Source organism: Diplotaxodon limnothrissa, linkage group LG8 (assembly GCF_057381915.1).
Source record: "Diplotaxodon limnothrissa isolate DT_005_m linkage group LG8, D_limnothrissa_male_GT1.1, whole genome shotgun sequence".
NCBI lineage: Eukaryota > Metazoa > Chordata > Actinopteri > Cichliformes > Cichlidae > Diplotaxodon > Diplotaxodon limnothrissa.
In genome coordinates this window covers 21,658,926-21,680,348 of record NC_140603.1, presented here as the reverse complement: position 1 = coordinate 21,680,348, position 21,423 = coordinate 21,658,926, and the positions used below count along the sequence as shown (strand labels likewise).

Below are 21,423 nucleotides of genomic sequence, written 5' to 3'. Positions count from 1 at the left end.
AAAAAAAGACTAATAGGAATCACAGACTAGGATCATTTAGTTTTGCGGTCCAAGTTATTAATCCTATCTTAGTTTAGCTAGGATTATCATCCCTTGTTTTGAGCATATTCAGTAATTCAGACTGATTTTAATAATATTATGTGGTAAAGGTGCTCTCAACTATTACCATTGCACATTTAGTTGGCCTTAGCTGTTCAGAGATATTTCTTTTTTTACTTCACCCATTCAAACTGATTATTTCTGCATCCAGAGGTGCTTTGCTCTACTATTTTCTCGTGTCCGTGGCTGTCATCTCTATCAAATCATCTCATCTTTTTGCCAAAAGACATGTCCCGTGCATTTTCCTTCCTGTGTGTGTGAAAAAGCACCGAGCAGTCTCTACGGGTCACTTGTGACTGTGAGTACAAACCCAGGCAAATACAGTTGATCATGCTTCACTTGACTTAACAACCTGAGGGCCACATGTCAGTCATGACAGCAAAGGCAGTCGGTTTGAAGGTTTTTTCTTTCTGCTAAAACTCTGCTTGGACAGATCAGTAAGTCCTTAAAATGGGTGCTAAAGCATGAACGATGCCAGTACACATAAAACAAAATATATTTACATCCGGTGCTAATACAGCCAGATAATGTATTGAAAAATAAAAAATACCCAAAGAATTTGCTTAATTCGGACTGGGCTATACCTGAGCCATCCTGTGCAGTGTGCACAGTCTGCTGTATGTTTTCATCTACAATACAATTTGGGAACTTGTTCTTCTACTTTGTCAAGTTTTGGTTAGACTAGTCTTCAGTGCTACATACAGAATTAATGTATAAATTACTGCAAACACTTTGCACAGACTAAAACAGACATACAGCCCACCCTCCCCCCTTTTTTGTAAGATAAAATGAATATTACAGTTATGTCAAAACAAACAGACACACTGCAAAATCTGTATATAATAAACTGTATCTCATATCTGACTGTAAGCTACCCTAAAATAATAAAACTTTTAGGTGGCCATTCATCCTGGGTAAGCACATCTGTCTCTCCAGGTGGACATGGAATCTGCTGCTCTTTGTTGTCCTCACAGCAAGTTCACTGCACTGATTTGCTGTTCTGGGCACTCGGTATGAAAGCGCAGTGGTATTCCTGTACAGGGAGTTGACCTTGTCTGTTCTGTTTTCTTTCCTTTTTTTGTAGACCAAATTCAAGCAGACATGGACAGGAACTACCAAAATTTATTCCACTTCTTCATCGACACTAAACTAGGTTCTTTTTTCCCTGACAGTTGTCGGGTTAACCTTCCCATCGGGGCAATGCCGGTCACTCCACGGTGGGTATGCTGTTCACCTGGCTCTCGTGCTGGTGTCCGGACGCGTTCAAGGAGCTGCGATTCAGCAGCTTGTTGATGATGTCAGTGCATGTCTTCTTGTACTGGTGTCGGAGGAGGGAGTACACAAATGGGTCGCAAGCTGCCTTGCTGTAAGCTAAGCACTTGGAGACAATTCCCCAGTGAGGGTTGATAGGCACCGCTGGAAATAACTCCACGATCCTGCAGGGAAGCATAAACAGAGGGTGGTGAGAGAGAGCGTGGTAGAAAGGCAAGTCAACATGCTGGAAAAGACATGCATGCCTTAAGCTTATTGAGCAGAAACTGAAATACATTTGCAACACAGTGTTCTATTTTTCCCCCATAGTAAGCAGGGAGTTACTTACGAAAATGTTCTGCTTCTTTATAAATACAGGAATCCCATTAAACACATATTTGTATAAAGTTATTTTTCTCATCTACCCACAAGAAAAAAAGTAGGTAGCTGTCAAAGGACAGTACAAGATTTCCCCGCCTTTCTGTCGTGAATGTGGATTTACAGTGTGGGGCTATATTAGATTTCATTTCTAATTTGCAGTCAGCAATATTTAAAGCCAGAAAAGACAAAAGAAGAGTAAAACAGATAAGCAGTAATGAGTGTCTGTGAACAAAGTTTGATTGTAACTGACAACCACATTAGACTGAAGACTGAGCAGAAAATGTCAGACAGTGAATTCTTCCAGTCTGGTAAAAAACAAAAAAACACCATCTCATTAGTGTATAATATAATATAAATATTTAATTTAAAGCAGCTCTTAATAAGCTTTACAGTCTTGTGAGGTCTGCATCTCAAAGCAGTTCGTGGCACTCCCAACTTGTTTTTGCTTTTAGACACATTTGTGTGAAGTGTAAGTTATTAAACCATCATAAAGCTGTATAAAACCGCTGATTGTCTACACTTGCACTCTGTATGATTAGGCCATCCAAAATAGAGCTCTGTCAGCGTATTACCACAGGCCTTACATGGGCTACTAGCCATCCCTGTCATTTGTTCACACACACTCCACAGAACGAGTGAATGTTGGTCACAGCGCCACACAAATGCAAAGGTGTTTTCTCACACGAGTTAACACAGAAGAAGCTAGAACTCCACAAAGCAGAGGATCAGGGGAAATCGGAAAATTTAACATGAAATGAATACCCCAAACCGAACCTCTTGGAAACTGGTTGAAGATGCAGCTAGTAGGTTTCATCCCATTATGTAGAAGTAAAGACGTTAGGGAAATGGTAGGCAGTGGTCCAAAGCAATTTTAAGCAGAGTCCATTTTTCAAAATCTCTGTTTATCGTACACAGATACACAGTTAGCACAAGAGCTTTCAGCACATATTATCTCATAATGTAACATTACATAGGCTACTGTAATTATATTTACAGTTAAATTGTTAGGAGGGCAAAACTGCTTTTCCAGGAGAAAGGAAATTCTCCAGAACTTATGGCTTAGGTGATATGACAAAGTAATTTGAGGTCATACCTACTTTGCAGCTAAGCTTTGTTATCCACTGAAAACACAATAAATTGGGAGCACTTGTTGTCCACATAGAAGAACAGGTTACTGCCAAAGCCTACTGTATTTAACTCAGATCACGTCTACTTCAATTTTTTTCTACTGTGAGTTTTATTTACAGTAAGTTACTGGCATCCAGCTGCCATGTAGTTGCTGTAGATTTTACAGCAACCCCTTTACAGTGCAGCAGGTCTATGCATAAAGATTCTTTTGTCAAATCTCTTAATCTAAAGCTGAAATTCTGCACTTCAATCACAACAATCTTGATTGTTTGATTTAAATTCTGTTGTGGTGGTGGGTTCTCATTGTCCAAATGCTTGTGGGTCTGACTGTATTAAAGTAAATGTCTCACATGACAGCAACCCGATGACTTATGTGTCTCACTCACTACAGGCCTTATTTGGTATCCTGTCTTTGTTTAGTGATTGATGTGAGTGGATTCTACCTGACAAACTGATATGCACCCCGCGAACTCGAAGAGAAAAAGTGCTAATGCAGCAGCAGCAACAGCAGAGCAGAGGCATATTACTTATCACAAGGTCAGCCAATCTCATCTTCCAGCTCTGGCCAGTGTGAGGAGGAAGCGGAGGGGAGAGAGAAAGGAAGCAGGAGGGGAGGGATATGGGTATCTGTGACTGGAGTGCAAGGAGGTATCCAAGGGTTGCATACTCTGCATGGTGGTCCAGCATGGATTCCCTCTGGTCACCCAGTCTCTCTACTACTCACCTCGTGATCACATAGGGAGCGAAGCAGAGCATGAAGGTGCCGATAAAGGTGCTGATCTTCCTTGTTGCTCTCTGTCGTCGCCTCTTCTGCTCCTCCAGACAACGCTGACGGACACTACAAGCACAAACACATAAAGAGGGATGCCCACAAAGTGGGTTAATATGAGACAACAGGGAGTGGGTGTCATGTAGGGGTAAAGCATGGGGAGATCCAGTATAGGGTGAGTTCAGGTAAATCAACTGGGTCAAATTAAAGGCTCAAAGTGGGGATCTCCCTTTTAAGAATTCCAGTTTAATCATTTTCTCTGTGCCTGTATGGTTTTGTGTGATACCTGAGTGCACCACAGCTGTGATGCCATGGTGACACATTGCTTTGGAGATTTTTTTTTTTTATGAAATAGAGGTCATCTGTGTGAGTAATAACAGGATTTATAATCTGCAGTAGGCTATTCAACCACACACACACACACACTCAGAGATTGTATAGTATTTCCATGGGAGCTATTCTGCACAGAGACAGAATAAAGCAATCACCCCAGATGACATTTCAGTTATATTAGATTTTGAGCGAGGACTCAATTCACATGTAAGATTCGCTGTTTTAGATAGGAGAATAAAAGAGGCTAAACCCTTCCTTTTAACTAATTTTTAAATACTTTTCAAGCTCTACAAATATAAAGGTACCAGATTGCTATACCATATAACGTTATAGTTGCAGGATTGATAACTTAAAGTAGCTCACCTGGGGTGTATATCCACTAGAAGCACCAAAGTTTGCATTGTAATAACGTCGATCCTCTTACAGTGAAACCTTGCTACTTTAAGTACTTTGAGGTATGTGACACATAATACTATGAAAGATAGAAGAAAGGTGAAAGAGTGGAAAAAGATGGTGAAGACGACAAACTGTGTCCGATTGCTCGCTCTGGGGTTGGACAGGGTGCAGGATGCGTAAAGCCGGTGGTATCCAACCCAGGAGAGACAGGCGGCCACCGTGGAGAAGGACATGGAGTGCGCCCACGTGTACGCGAGCACAAAAGCCGCGTCTTTGTGGCGCATTTTGGAGTGGTACCTCAGGGGGAACACCACCGCGATCCACCTGTCGATGCTCAGAGCTGCCATGCTCAGCATCGAGTTCGTGGACAGGAAAGTCTCCAAGAAGCCCACGATCTGGCAGAAGCCATCTCCCCCCGGTTGAGCTTTACTGACAAGTCCTACCAAAGTGAGCGGCATGTTGGAGACGGTGAGCAACAAGTTGCAGAAGGTGAGGTTGAGGTTGAACAGACCGGGGACTTGCTTGCGGATCTCCGGGTTATACAAAAAGCAAATCAGCACCAGGACGTTGGACAGCAGCGACACTATAATAATCACAACCACCAGCACCGAGAGAATTACCTCCGCAGTGTCCATCCTGTGGACACCCGAAACTCACTTCTCTCCAGTTTTTCTGCGCATATCCAGTCTTTATTTTGCAGCTGCAAAATTACACTAATCACCCGTAACCGTGTCCATGCATCCCCGGATCTCTTCACCGGTGGAGATTCCCTTTTCTTTCAACTACATTGTTTCTTCTTCGGCAAAGATATTCAGGAGGATTCCGACATGATAGAAAACCTATGTTTGTTAGTTTTTTAACGGACTAACTTCCTTCTTTCTCCCCACTCTAATCTACAGAAAACAAGCTCTCTTGCCAAAGCTGCTCTCTTCTGGCACTGCGTCTTGCAGTGGGGTTTTGTGTCCTGTGATGCGCTCCCGAGGCATCACCCCTCCGCACACATTGCACAGTGTGTGGGCTACTTGATCTCTCTCCTCTCTCCTCTTCTGGGTAAAAGTAAGAGGAAAAAAGAGCATTAGTTACAGCTAAAATGAGAAATTATTAAGCTCATTTAACGGAAAATGGCAGATATGGTCAAAATAAGCGTGCTTGTTTTGTTTGTTTGTTTTTTTCAAAATTAAAAAAAATATTATTATTTTGGACTATTGTAAATGTTAAACTCGCAAAACGGCTTTTTTCCATTTTAAACTCTCCTTCAGGACTTTTGTAAAAAGGGAGTTGGAATTATCTTGACAATAAATACAAGATAGACAGCATAATCAAGGTGAAAGAAGAATATAAATACTACACTAAAGAGCATATAAGGTACACAATTAAGAGGCACGAATCTGACTTTTCACCAAATCACCTAAAATCCTTAAACCTGTCAAACTCATTAATAAAACAGAGATTAACATGAGTTCTCGTGCCTGATTCTGATCTCATTCTTCCAAATCACGATTGCCAGCAGTACTGCTTCTTCATCTTTACTAATTAAGTCTGCATCATCACATTGATAAAGAGCAAAATCCTCTATTTCCCTGAAAGCTGGATAACACCCCCACACTCTGCTGCCCCTCTGGACTTCAGTGTGGGGAGAATTTTTCCTCTGAAGCGTGGGATTCAGCGGAGTGTGCTGTGGCACGTGAGCCACTGAAGGCGCTGGAGCAGTGTGTGTGAGGTGGTGGTTGTGGTTTTCAGAAGGGGAGGGGGACGGGAGGGGGTAGTGTGTGGGTGGAAGGAGTTATTGTTACCGTGCACACACACATACGTGATATTTGAGTGTGAGGATGTAATAAATGCAGTCTACCGTGTCCTCTTTCTTTGGCTAAACGTGAACAGAAACAGGAGGAAAAGAGGAGGATTTGTGTTGAAAGTGAGCCTCGTTAAAGTCGTATACTATGAGGTAGTGGAGTATAGGGGTGGTGTTTGTTCTTGATGCAAAGAGAAGGTGGCTGCAGGGGTGGACAACCCTGGCAGCTGCTGTGTATGATTAGGCAGAAATGGAGCTCCATCTTGGACCCCATGAGGCTTTGGCTGTGATGGATGCATTATCAGCATGTTGTACATGTGATGGGACAATCAGCTTTTGCAGGAGCGGACACTTGCATACTGTCAAGCAACTGCTTCTGCGGCTTTTATCTCGTCACTTAAAGGGACTTATCAGCACAGAGCCACCAGTTGATCTCAGGCACAAGTGCAGCTTTTTGTATGCATCATTTTAATTATTCTTTTCATAATTAAATGTCAGGTCCAGAGACAATGTCTCTAAGGAAAGTGCTCTAAAAATATGGCTTAGAAGGGACAGAGGGACATGGATGAATAATATCCACAGACAAGGGGATACTATTCTTTAAAATGCAGATTTTTTTTATTAGGATTTACTATTTAGAACATTCACATTTCTCCACAGCACTACACCACATTAGACAAATATGCCAAGGAAAACCTTTTAATTTTAATACCACCTTACAGAAGGCTTGTTTTCAGAGAGCACTGTGTCTTTACAGATCCAAATATGGCCTGGTTCAAGGAAACATGGGTTCTGATACCTCCTGGCATCCCGTGAGATTACCCAGGATAAAAACACTGTACACAGCTCCTGTTGTGTCAATTAAATAATGCCTAGTTCCCACAAATCTTATCGACTGTGGTTTATTAAGAATTACACAAACTAACATTATGGAGGTCATTTACTGACTCATCAAACAATGCTAAAGAATGACACATAATTCAATATGTTGTCTCAAGTTTGTGTCTACCCACAACCAACATTATATTTGTGTAATGCAACAAAAAGTACTGATCATTCAAAATGGTCCAGTCCCATGTGCAAAAACACCAAATCTACACATCTTTACACAAACATTGATGGGTCTTGATTTCTGGGCTTAATTGGACTTATTTCCTTTGGGATAAGTTCTCATTTTTGTTGACTAATACCCTAACTTGATTAATAATAAAATTTAGGTTTAGGGCTTCAAGATGTACACATTGACTGGTCACTTCATTGGGTACACCTTCTTCAACTCCTTGTTAATGCAAATATTTAATCAGCCAGTCACATGGCAGCAACTTAATGTATTCAGGCATGTAGATACGGTCAAGATGACCTGCTGTCCAAGTTCAAGTCAAGCATTAGAATGAGGAAGAAAGGTGTTTTAAGACTCTTTCAGTGTGGCATGGTTGTTAGTATTGGTGGAGTATTTGAGAAACTGTTCATCTACTGGGATCTTAATGCAAAACCATCTCACATAAAATGAACACATTGAACCTTGAACCAGATTGGCTAGAGCAACAGAAGAATATAGCATGTGCCAATTCTGTCAGCTAAGAACAGGCTACAACTCACACTCACCAAAACTGAACAACAGATGATTTCAAAATCATGACCCGATGAGGTGTTTTGATTTATGCAGTGACATTTTATTCAGGTAAAGGCTGGTTGTGGTGTAATGGTGTGGGAGATATTTTCTTGGCACCTAACTGTTGAATCAAAGCCACAAACAATTGAAGCAGTTCTGAAGGCAAAAGTAGGCTCAAAACAGTTTTAGCACGGTATCCCTAATAAAGTGCTAACTGAGTGTATAAACGCTCTTTGTCAACATACCCCACTCATTCTTCGGGACATTGATAGGGACCATAAGTTCCAAAATAAAATACGTGCTTTACTAAGTAAAACTTGAAATTAGCAATTAAGGCTTCATCAGGAAACTTTTTACTGAAGGCATGGATCAGGCGTCAATAAGAGGCTTCTATCCAGCTGCATCTAGGAGAATTTACCCCCTGCTGAGTATTGCAAAGAGTGCAGCTCTAAGACATTTCCAAACAGACTTCACTTTTAAGACCTGGAAGGTTTCTGATACAGTCTAAGATCATTTGAACAAAAACAACAATCAAGAATAAACACTATCATGATCTCTACAGATAATTAAACAATCAAATTCATCTATAACATTTCTTTCTACATACCTAAATGCACTAATTTGCTACTAATTTGAGCAAGTGAGCAGGTGTACCTAACAAATTGGCCAGCCAGTGTATTTCTTCCAGTAAGTGAGTCTTTGCTTGGTGGCACAAGACCTGGACCAAACCAACCAACTATATTATTTATTTCTATTACCGACTGGAACAAGAACAAATAGGATTCATCTTCAGGTCATTCATCCTTTTTTCTGTTAAATGAATTTCACGAACATTTTGTCAGGAGATGGAGAGAGTGTATATCCATCACTTTACAGAAAGGCACAAAAAGGAACAATTACACTTAATAGACAGTGATAAGGCACCTAGAGTCAGCTGAAATGTCAGGAGGAGGTTTGGGGACACACACTGCATTATATGAATTATTATTATTATTGAGAATATTGATATGTTCTTAATTTTTTTTAATATTACAGCTTTTGTAATTACTAATCTATCACAGTGCCCCATAGTGTGTAACTTAGGGGTTTTATTACTTAAAATCTCTGTTTTGTAAGGGAATCCTTCGGGTTTACTGTGGCTGAGAAAAAATCTCAAGTCTGCAGATCTTCACTTTGAAGATAATACCTCTTGTCAAAAGATTTAACAAGTGCAGGACTTGACTGTGAGAGACAGTAGGTTGAGAGAGAGCCTGCGGCACTCCTCCTTTATGCTGTGACAGTGTGAATTTGAATTTGCTGCCAGTTTCAATTCCACCCTTGACTTCCCTCTGATTGGCAGGCTGGTATATATTTAAAACCCACAGTTGATATAGGCTGTGCTTTAGCTTCTTGGTTTTCCTGACTCATGTGAATATAGACATGTCACTTATATTTCCAACCTTCCCAAGAAAAATAATGCAGGATTTCTGAGCCGAGAAGAAGTTGTGCTGCAAATATGACAACTGGAAAACTTGTAAAAGTAAGACTTGAGTTATGTAACTCAGAAGAGTACATGCAAGCTGTAGAACAGCAGCCTTATGGCTCATAAAGGTCTCACGGTGAAGACGGTAGGGATGCTCACTCATACAAGAAGCTTTATATAAACATCGTGAAGTGCCACTTTGCAAGTAAGGAGAAAAGGAAGGTGTTTACACAGCTAGCTATAACGCTGAGAGAGGCCAGTTTCCTGTCACTTCTGACTTAGTCATCACCAATGCAACCACTCTGATATCTAATAAAGCTTGTACATATGTTAAAACACAAAGCAGTTACCTGAAGCAGCAGAGAATTACTGAGTGAAGCTGGTAGAGTTTCTGAAACCTATTACTGGCATTACTACCTTGAAGCAGATATTACTGGTTCTCAAAGTGGAGTCCCAAAACCCCCAGAGATGTGCAACACATACTGTAGGCGAGAGCTCCACATAATAATTTGTTGCAAATGACTAAATTCTGGCGTATAAAAAAGTAAAAAGTGCATTTACACAGGTAAAGGACATTTACACCAATAAAAGGTAAATTTGTTTTCATAACTTGGCCCCATTGTACTTCATGATGATGTATGGAGAGTCAGGTGAGTACCAAAGTCAGTGTGAGTCGTTGTCTAGTAACCATAAAGTGAGTACTGATTAGAAATAGAAATATACAAGTATGGCATTGATTATCCAATGTACTGGAAACACTCCTCAGAGACTTTGGTCCATATTGACATAGCATCACACAGCTGCTGCAGATTTGCTGCCCATCCATCCCAAAGGTGCTTTACTGGATTGAAATTGGTGAGTGTGGAAACTATTTAATGAGTCATGTTCAAGAAAATTTCTTGAAATGATCTGAGCTTTAGGACATTCTTTGTGTTATTATCGAGTTTTTCTAAGGAGCCAAACTGTGCTAGGAAAGTTTTCCCACAAGCCTGAACAACTGAGACTCGATGCTTTCATGTTGTTTGTGACAAATCAAACACTCATAAGCCCAGGCAATGTTTTTCCAAACTTCAGTTTCTTGCTCTTAGCTGATAAAAGTTGCACCTGGTGTGGTCTTCTGCTGCTGTAGTCCATCTGCTTCAAAGTTCAACATATTCAGCATTCAAAGATGCTCTTCTGCATAATGAGCTTGAAGAAGTCTGGCCTTTCTCCTCTGACCTTTGACATCAGTAAGACATTTTTGCCTGGAGAACTGCTGCTCAATGTATATTTTCTCTCTTTGAGACCATTCTCTGTATCACAATATGGCCCACAGTACAGTAAAAGTTCTAAATAGGCTCTTGATCTTATTTAAATGTATTGAGGTAGTTTTTCACTTATATACTGGACACCTTACATTTTTTAAAACATGAACCAATCAGCAGCTGCATTTCTACTACATAATTACATAAATTTTGGACAATCTTTCAGTTCTTTTCCTGTCATCGGTTTCCTGAAAATGTTGTACTCCACTGAACTGCATTCAAAGACTTTTAAAAGATATCGAATTCTAATTTTATTATTGATGCACCAACATCCAGAAGTACTTGAAATGAATTCCAACTCGATCAGCTACATTAAATGCGACTGATGCTTGTGGGCACAATAATAGAATAATGTAATCACAGAAAATACTGAGTGCTGCATATGAATTTAAAAAAGCCTCCCTCATAAGAAGCTTTTGTTCATGTCCTCCATCTGTATGCCCTGCTGAGCTGCTCACCATACCGATCCTCCTGTAGTATCTGAGACTTGTCTTTCCACATATGGCAAGGCAGAGAAAACCCAGCACCCATTCTGATCTCACCACCAGAAATGTATAATCAGTGCACAGTTAATACAGACGCTAGTACAAGCTTGTTTTCATTATGGATCCTGGAAGGCGCTGGCTGTGTGTGTTCAAGGCTGGCCAACTCCTACAGACACAAGCACAAAGCATTCCAGCTTGACAGTGTTTTATTATAGGTGCCGACAAATTGCTTTCAGCCTCCTGCTTGATATTTGTACTCTAAAACAATGGAGTGCAATAATTATCTTCAGCGGGACAGTTTTATGCAAACATTTGCTGCCCAGATTTTGTAGGATGGTGTCAGTTTTATAGCATAATTATCTAAAACTGTTGAACCTTACAGGACGGAGCTGGAATGAGCTGTATTTTTTCCAGTGTTGACAAAGGAGAAAGAAAAAAAAATCCAAGGGAGCTTTAAATCAGCTGGATAGGCTTAAGAATAAATAAGAATAAAAGACACTTTCACTCTTGTAAATTTAGATCATTTATCAAGTCAAATACATCCGTCTTTCATCTCTTGATTTCACAGACGAGTTCACAGCGACACTGTCAGCCGTTCCTCGAAGCCTGTGGTACATCAAAGAGAGAAAGCAAACACAATTTGCGGTGTATTGATCTCGTTATTAGCAATTCTCTGGCAGAACACGAAGTGTCAGGATGTGATGCCAAGATGCAGAGTTTGTTTTTTTTTATCTGGAAGTATCTAGATGAGCACTGATGGGAGAAATATGTTTTGTCTAGTGTTTCTGGAGCATGAGAGCTTTTATTGTGGTGCACTTTAGCGGCCTGTATTTTTTCATAATGCAGTTCACTTGGACTTGATTAGATTCCTCCCCCATGTTGGACTGTGATCTGAACCCTTTCCCCTTGACAGCATTTAAATCAGTTTTTCATTCAGATACATAAAATAGAAAGCAATCCTCTTTTTCCTGTGGACCCAGATAGTCTATTACTACCAACAATTTGATAAGAGTCAGTCACCTTAATGCAGGGCTTAAGAATTACAGAGCATGTCTGACAGGTAATCAGTTCTCCCTATGAGCCATCGAGACAGAGGCTGAACCTTGTGACCCAAATAAAACCTGAATCTAATACCTCTGCTGTATATTTATCTTCCTTTGATATCAAATCATGAAATTTATGCTGTTAATAGCAACAGTTAACGCAGTGTGCCAGATTTGTTATTTTAAGTGCGGGTGTTATCCCACCATCAAACTGTAGGTGAAACCTGCTTCACTGACAGTAAAGGCAGCCATAAAAAGTACAAATAATCTACTCCTGTGATGACAATGATCCAGGAGCCATTTGGTTCTGTTAATTACTGAAGTCGAAAAACAAAATGTTGAAAAACTCTGAGATGTAACAAAAATAACAATGATAACCAAGACAGGAAAAATGAAAGAAAAAGATAAAGAAGATAATTTAGAGATAATTTATTGATACTATTTGTGATAACACAGCAAATAATGATTACGCAGCCTTTCCCTCAACCTTTCTATGCTCCCTGAAAAAGTTGAATTTGACAGATCATGTTAAAACACCAGATGACACTTAAAGGAAAAGTTGAATATTTTTTTGTAAATGTGTTGTAAGAAAGTCTGTCTGTACGAAACTGGACCTTGAAGGCTGTCAGTCCATCTTAGCATAAAGACTGAAGAAACTGAGAAACAGTTGTGTTCAAAGGTAGCAAAATCTGTCCTTGAATTCAGAGATTTCCAGTCACTTTGTTATTTACATCTTTTTAGAATTTGGCTGAATTTTTTACTTCAGAACTGCTCTTATTCAACATGCTGCTGGAAAGTTAAGTTGCGCCTGGTGTGGTCTTCTGCTGCTGGACCTCATCTGCTTCAGTTTTATTTATATAGCCCCAAATCACAACGAAAGTCACCTCAAGACATTTTTTATTGTTCGGTAAAACCCTACAACAGCGAGACAAGCCCCTATGAGCAAACGCTTGGCAACCTTTGGCAGAGCCAGGCTCAAGAAAGGGGCAGTCATCTGTCACAACCAGTTGGAGGTAATGGGGGGAAGACAGGACAGGTCTTTAAGATAAGACTGGGCTTAGTGGGCCTTGTATGCAAGGAGAAGAGTTGAATTCAGGATTTAACATCTGCTTGAAGGTTCAACATGCTGTCCATTGTTCTGCATACCTTGGTGTAACGAGCGGTTATTTGAGTCACCTTTTGTCTACTCCAAGCAGCCTGGCATTTTCTTCTGTGCTTTACCATCAACAAGGCATTTTCCCCAGAGAACTACTCTTCACTGGATATTTTCTCTTTTTTCACTCTCCTCTTAAACCCTAGAGATGGCTGTTCAGGAGACTCCTAATTGGTCAGCAGCTTCTGAAATACTCTGACCAACCCATCTGGCACCAACATCCATGCAATGTTCAACATTTTCTAAATCACTTTTCAACATCAAGTTGTCTTGACTATATCTATGTGCAGAATGGGTTGCTGACTTGAGTTTCTGCCATGTGATTGGTTGATTAGATATGTGAGTTAACAAGCAATTAAAAAGGTGCATTTAACAAAGTAGCTGGTGAGTGTATATTAAGTATATACATCCTCATATTTAACATACTAAAACAACAGTTCTATAAGTCAAAAATAATATATTACCTGGATGAGGTTTACTCTGAGGTCACTGTGAAAATACCAGCAAAGTGATGGTATGCAAGAGCATGTCTAGAGTCAATGTCACATATGCACTTATGTGTGAGAGAATAAATCGAAGTGCTCTGGAGTAGCCCCAGATTAAAAGACGAATCAGTTTCTCGTTCCCCTGGATTTGTTGTGGATTCTCTGCTCCCACCTAAATGTAAATAAGGTACTTGCGTGGTCAGTGAAATAAGAGCTGTTGCCATGCCTCCTCGATAGTAATCTGAACTCGGCTGCTTGCAGTCCTTCTTGTGCTTTATACCAATCCCACCTTCTCATCCCTGCTTTGTGTTGAAAAGTCAATTTTCTCATTCACTGATCTAATTCATTGCAAGGATTAATTTGCCTTTCTAATTTGATTTCACAGTAATTTAATAAGTCCCCCCAAAATTTCATCAGTGGTCCATTCACCGTTGAGAGAAGCCCTAATTAGAAACGCTAATGCATAATTATTCTTTTATTTCCAGCTTAAGCTAGCCAGCACATGAATACATGAGAACAAGGGGATGACAGCAGATATCAGCTAAAAAAACAATCTCATATAAGCATGTTTACATGAATGTGTGTCTATACCCACCACCCTCCGTTTGCATTGAGGCACCTTATCAAGCTTGACGAGACTTCAATTAACTTCTGGTGTCTCCTTTAAAGCATGCAGCTCATACAGTGATATAACCATTAATGTCTCATTAACTTACCAGCCTTTCTTTAACACATATGCTGCTGTGCAGATGGAAACCTGATCAGATTTCTGAAGGACAAGCTTAATTAAGTTTATGAAGGAATGTGATGTAGCCTGGTAGCTTGGATTTAGCACCGGACCATTTAATTATCATTTAATTAAAATGCTACAGAGAAACCTTCTTCATAGCTCAGTGATCACTGCTGTTAAACTACAAAGCAAAAGGTGTGCCTGTCCTGTTTGTTCAGGTGGTTTGCTTCTGAAAGAGATTGCCTTGGAAGTTAATTGCCAGGATCTCGCTCGTTAGCTCATGTATTCCTGCCATCTAGTGAAACTCTGCAGTATTACAAGCAGTCTCCAAGGGTTTTTTGAACTGTTGGAATGAATGAGACTGCAGCAAAATTTAATCAGTGGGTCCTCCTTGTGGCAAAGCAAGGTCAGTGCTGTTTTTACCCACTTTGTCATATTCCTTCTGCTAAAGTACCTGACTCCTTGAACATAATCTCTAAATTGCTTGCCCAGCTTGTCATGGTTACATGAATTATTTGACATCTCTGAAGCTAAACAGGATGCGTCCCATAAAAATGGCTTCCAGCCAAAGCATATTTTTTGAGGCAGTCCAAAATGCCAAGATGCTTGTGCTAAAACTGGATTTCAGGCATAGCAATATTCTTGATTTTATTCACAAAGTAATGTTAAGCAAATGTAAATTGCGGCTATGGTGATGTCAGAGGTCAGAGTAAAGGACCCAAGACTAACTCCATTTAATCTCAGCACTGGTTTGTCCTGCTTCTGCAGCTGCTGTAACGCCACTTCAGTCCTTGTTGAGATTAATAGCAGGCGCACACAGGAGCCATTAATGCTGAGGAGCCATTGTCCCACCTCTTCCCCAGTGCTACCCAGGGAGCCACAACCTCCATAATGGCTCCATTCTCTATATTAATGATGCTCCCTGGTCACATGAAAAAAGAAAAAAAGAAGAAAAAGATTTTTAGCTGTAAGCCTCGGTGAAACAAAAAGGAAAATGTGAAAAGGGGGAAGCAGGGAGACCTTCTGTCACCAAAAGAAGGAGGTGTTTTACTACAGGGGACTCAAGATGGCTCGTTATTAAAATTTAATGTGTATCGCGAGACTTTCAAACATAAACTGTGGATATTTCCACAGACTCAAGTTCTTGAAAAAATGATATTCAGGGTAATATTTTAATCTTATTTTTACATTTGATCTATTTCTATTGTTTTAGGGAATTTTAAGTTTCCTTCTTTTGTTGAAGGAAAGAATCTGCCATGCTGAATCTGTGTGCTTTTACTACCAACTGGTAATTTAATTAAGGTTTATTATATTCATATTTTGTAGAGTACAAATCCCTGGGTGGTGTTGTTGGTCTTCTTTCTCTAGTTAGTGTTCCCCGCCACTGATGAAGTTCAATTTTTACAAGCCAAATTCAACTCGGATATGGGCAAAAATAGCCCTTTTGCCACAGTTTATGGGCAAAAGTATTTGTCATATACATTATTAGGCTTTGACTTTAAAACATAAATGTTAAAATGGCATTTATCATCCCATTTATCTTATTATTATTTTAATTACAAGTATAGAAATTATACAGCAGGAAGAAGTGTTTCACTGAAAAAACTCAGGCTAGACTGACAGGCTGCTGCTTCAGGCCCCGCCTTAGCTCAGGATGCTGATCATCCAGTTCTGTAACAGTATCCAACTGGAGACAGACTGGTAGAATCTATCTCCACTTGGACCTCCGTGGTCTACTGTCATCAACCAGCAGAGGACTTCCTAAACTTTGTAGCAGTAGACATAAGATCCCAGCACACCAGTAACTATACCATAAGTCAGGTTTCACAAAGCAAAGTCAATATGAGAGTAGTGGTTGGAGTTTGTGGTATTTAGACTGTGATGTTACGAAGCAGTTTATATACTCTATATATAACCAGCTAGACAAACAGTGTCTTATACAACAGCCAACAAGTGTACACACGTCTGTATACGTTGGGCAATTTTAGTGCCTACTGAGTCCTGCAGAGGGCAAAGGAGACAGCCAGTCCACTGAACATCCCATCCACCTGAAACCCAAGAAGGACCTCTTAAAGAGAGTCACTTGCAATCAGAAAGCCCCCATTTAATTACAACACACAGGAAATTACTGAGTGAATGGGTCAGGCGCTGATAAGAGGCTGAGCTCTGGGGATGATAGCTCCTGAAACCCGAGGAGCCCCAATCTCAAAGCCAAATTATCACAAAGGCCAAGTCTGGAAGCCTGACAATCTGATTGTACTGTCATCCAGATTCATAATTAATACATTTATCAAATTAATCGCTGAAAAGAGCCCCGGCCTTGTGAACAGTAAGCAGATTCATTGGCCACTGGCTCAGCTTACCACTAATAACAGTGTTGTCAGTGGAAATAGGCCCAGAGTGGGCCGATGACCCGGACTTCATGACAGACAAATTGCGCATCAGTGTAGAGATGATATGGGGAATTTAGGGAGTAAAAGAAAGAAAAAAATGTCATTGTTTGGTGACAACCACAATTGTACCCTTGTTTCAGATTGTGAATGCCATGTTGGAGGAACATGAAAGGGATATTTACTGTTTGGATAGAGCTGAAAATATCTGCTGTTGTACCTGGTCTAACAAATCACTCATTAAAGGGACTTTCAATGTTACTACCACAGGCTGTAGTAGTGAAAAAGAATGATCTTTATTTTTAGAAATACAACTACCATAGAATTCGTACATGTTTAACAAGTGATTCGTGTGTTAAATAAGTAATTAAATAAGTGCACAAAATCACTTCAGAAAATGAAAAAGGTAAAACAGATTTATTATTTTTAAAAACAACTTTTTTTTAGGCTTTACAACAAAAGAAACTATAAGTAAAAAAACTAGTATTTTGTACTTATAAAACTAACTAAAACAAAATAAAATGTACAGAAATTGCCTTAATTTTTGGTTTTTGCCAACATGATTGTCAATATTTTAAACATTAGAATTTATAATGGCATTCAGATATGCATGTTGTATAAATTGCTATGTTTCTTCTAGTCTAATTTAAAAAAATTCCCTGACACATTCCAAAGTATTGTAAGAATTCATAATAATAATAATAATAATAATAATAATAATGATCCTAAAAGATAATAACAAATTGATTACATTTACTTTTCCCCCCTTATATAGTAATTTTCTACTCTGTGTACATAACACAGTTTATACAACTTGCCTCATTCATACAATCACTTAAAAAAATACAAAAAAACCCCACAAGTGCTTTCTGTCTAACATTCTTGCCCATCTTCCCCAAGAATATTTGGCACACAGACTGCAGCGGACAGGTATCGAACCACCAACCTTCTGATTAGGAGGTTCCCTGGTCCTTCTGCAGATCCAGAGTGGGGTTGCTGTGGCTCTGTGGGTAATATTAAAAAATATTAAATTATAACTCCTGTAAACAGGCAATAAACACATACAACAGTGTTTCTTCAGAACAAAAACTAATGTTGTATCAGACATTAATAGAGTCTGATGCAATAATGAGTAAAAAGCATTTTTCAAACAAAGAACAAATTTATGTCTTCCCTGTGGTCGTTGTTTTGTTAAAAAAAATTTGCTTTAGCTTTCCTTTTTTTTTTTACTCACCTTGTTAGTTAACAGATGAAAGCATCCAACTACCTTCCTAAATGGTAGTGACAGCCTGACAGAAAACTAAATGTATTCCCCCCTTAGCAGAGTTCCAGTGATAATGCAAAGTGATTATTAGCATTGGCAAATGTGGACAGAAAAATAGTTCCTAATTTTTCTGAGTCACAGGGTCAAGTATGAAACCAAACACGCGTCATTTAGTTTATGTATACGTTAGAGAGGGCAAACATTTCTGCTGCTGACATCCTTATAGAAAAATAGCTTTACTGTGTTAACATTTTGGACGTTAGTGGTTCCCTGACTACAAATAGGATTAGTCACAACCCCAAAAACTGATCACAGACATCTTGTGTTGTCACCTTTAATAGAGTAGACCTTTTCTCTGCCGTGTCATCCCTGGTGCTATAGGGACTAATCACACATTGGTAACACATGGTAATTTAAAGCACTAATGAGAATACTGAAAAGCTGCTGGGTGAGCTCCTGGATTTCCATCTGGGCCCCTGAAAAGACCATAATCACTGGTCAACAACCCAGGTCATTTGAAACTGACGATATTGCTGTAATTACATGATAAATGTCTTTGTTAACGATACCTAAAAACACACAGATTTAGTATTTTTGTTGTTTTCTTCAGACTGTATACTATGGATACTGTGGATTTCTTAAATAGGGATTGCCTCCTAATTTACTAAGTCTTTTTTAGTTTTTATGAAATGTTTTCTTATAGAACATAATGAATCTGACAATAAGGGCATTGAGGAAAAATTTGTTTGAAATAGAATAATAATGCATTTGTACATTTTCTTATATTGCTGTTTCTCCAGAGAAATCGAGAAAACAACTGGAAAGTACTTCATCAGCAGGTGAGTTGCGCTCAACAACAAACGCATTCAGAAGTTTCAGTGTTTCAGTGCCGTGTTTCACAGGTTGAAACGTGACGTTGAGGACGAGGCAGTTTATTTCAGCTCATACTGATTTCGCCCTCTTTTCAAAACGAAAAGGAACAAGCGTTTCTTTTATGAAAAGACTGAAAGCTCAATTTGTCCTCTCTTGTTTACTCTGCGATAATGTTGTTTTGACATGTAGTCCTCAGCAGTGCTTATATAGTTGGTATTTATGCTGTCTATCAGGAGCTGGTTGAGGTCCTTTTCTGCACTGAGAGCCTGTCTGGTTCAGCTCTGGAGCCTGAATGGACCCACTCTTCACTGCCAACAACTGCAGCAGGCAGGTAGCAAAGGCTTTTCAGCAGGGCCAGCATGCATCACTCAACTTAGGTAGAGGGCTCTCTTCGTAATTGCCAACTATTACAATACGTGGCATGAGGGGTTCAACACTATTTTCAAACCTGATGAAATGGCATCAAGGCATCCTCTCACATCCAGTGATAATTGAACAATTAAACTTTAGCAGACAAATTACCTCTTCATAAAGCACAACTAATTATAACAGCAGGCCAGTCACAAAGAAGCTTATCCAGGGTCAGTCCCGGGGCTGATGTTCAGATTTTCATTATTAGATCAGGCTTAACTGTATTTATTGTATCAAATACATTTTTATTTGTCCATTTTGAGTTTCCTTTTTATGCAGTGCACCCCCAAAACAACTTTTTTTCAAGCATCCAGTCTGTTTCAGGGACCTAGGATATTTTCAGACCATTTATTTGAGACATCCAGCTGCAACCCCCCCTATTAAACATCTTGATTAGACAGGATTTAAATCACCCTATTTGATTGGGGCAGTTAAGCTCTTTATACTCTTCACTGTAAAATGCTAATTCTCTGTGAAACGAATGGACATGAATCCTCAGAGAGCATATGGAGAATCTCTCATATAAATAATTCACAGGAAATGAGTAAAAATTAGTGAGCAGAGCATCAGTGATGTTGCGCAGTCATTACTTCTGCAAATGAGGTATTTAATATGAAGGATTTAAAATGGAAATGTCATCAGTGTGAAAAATGACCTCCTTTTGCAGAGCAAGACACCTCATGTACACTGCAGCACAATACTAGCAATGTAAATGCATGAAATCCATACTACTAGCATTTTTTAGATTATGGTGTTTCCTTCTACTACTGCCACCAAGCCCTTTACACAATAGTAGCTAAGCCCCCAAGTGTGAACTCTGAGCCTAATTACCCTCACAAGGGGACCCGAAACTCCTCACGTGCACGCTGTGGAGCTCTTCAGGTGCATTAGGTGAAAATTATATTGACGCTAACAATGGTGGCTTCAGGATCCACTTCAAGGATGCAATAGACTTGAAGAGCACCCATATTTTAGTCCAGGACAAAAGGCAGAAGATAACAGTGCAGGTTCTGCAGCAGCAGTATCTGTAAACAGTTTCAAATTTATCTGCAAAATACTTCTTTTTGAAAATTTGATGAGCCTAAAAGAGCATCGAATGAATCAGTGTAAAGTTTGTGCCAGACAAACACACACTCATGTCAATATTTGACACCATAAACTCCTCCCTTGGCCAGTCACCGATGAGACTCAGAGATTATGAATTTGATATTAATGCCGACCGAAAAGGCCAAACTGGGAGCACGGAGCACATTTAATATCTAAACGTGGCTCCTCTCGCACACACAAGTCATTTGCAAGTTCCAATACAAGATGATTATATGTGTTGATACATCAAGGCAAGAGATGAAATTGATTGCAAATGTATCATAAGGTGGTGATTGTAGACAATGTTAAACTTCACAAAGGAGCTTTTGTTCTCAAATTCCTGCGGCGGTTCAGCCAGTATCGCCTCTGCTTTAATTTAATATCTATTTATTTTACTCCATTGTACGGGTTTTATTGAGGTTGCGCCTGCTTTATCGCCCCGATCTAAACCAGAAGTGAAGGTCAGGAGAGGCAGAGTGCCTCTGTTTATTGGCTTCCATTGAGCCCATATGAGCTGATTTGGCTATCTGCTCTTTCATAGTATTTTGTGCTATCCGGATATTGTTTATCACCGCATTGAGATATTCACTGTGTATTTACTGCTGAATTAAATATTCTTCATCACTTTTGTAATATCCTCTCTGTAGGCTCATGCAGGATGTGAGAATCCTGTTGGATGTGCCAGCAAATCCTCGCTGACGATCTATGAATTCAGGAAGAAAAAACAGCGTGGAACATATATTTGTCATCTGTGTATGCTTTGAAAATGTTAAGTCACACTATTTTAGGCAGCTTCACTATGTTATTTTGAAGTCTGGACTTGGTAGCGTGAATATTAACCCATTAACCCAAAAGCACATTCATATTCATCAGCATGTCCAAGATGTTCCAGTGACCTCAGATACAGTGTAATGTAAAAAAAAAAAAGCCCACTACTACCTGGACAAATCAAGGTTATTCGTGTATGCAAAAGTTT

General features: G+C 39.5%; 1 protein-coding gene across 1 annotated transcript; it reads right to left on the bottom strand.

Annotated features, from left to right (window-relative positions):
* Positions 1-1,306: 1,306 nt before the first annotated feature.
* On the bottom strand, positions 1,307-4,992 carry LOC146626863 (G protein-coupled receptor 26-like). Its single transcript, XM_085360871.1, has 3 exons — positions 4,325-4,992; positions 3,584-3,697; positions 1,307-1,535 (listed from the first exon to the last, which is right to left on the bottom strand). The coding sequence occupies exons 1-3, from the start codon at positions 4,990-4,992 to the stop codon at positions 1,307-1,309; spliced, it is 1,011 nt and encodes a 336-aa protein (XP_085216997.1).
* Between the last annotated feature and the right edge of the window lie 16,431 nt (positions 4,993-21,423).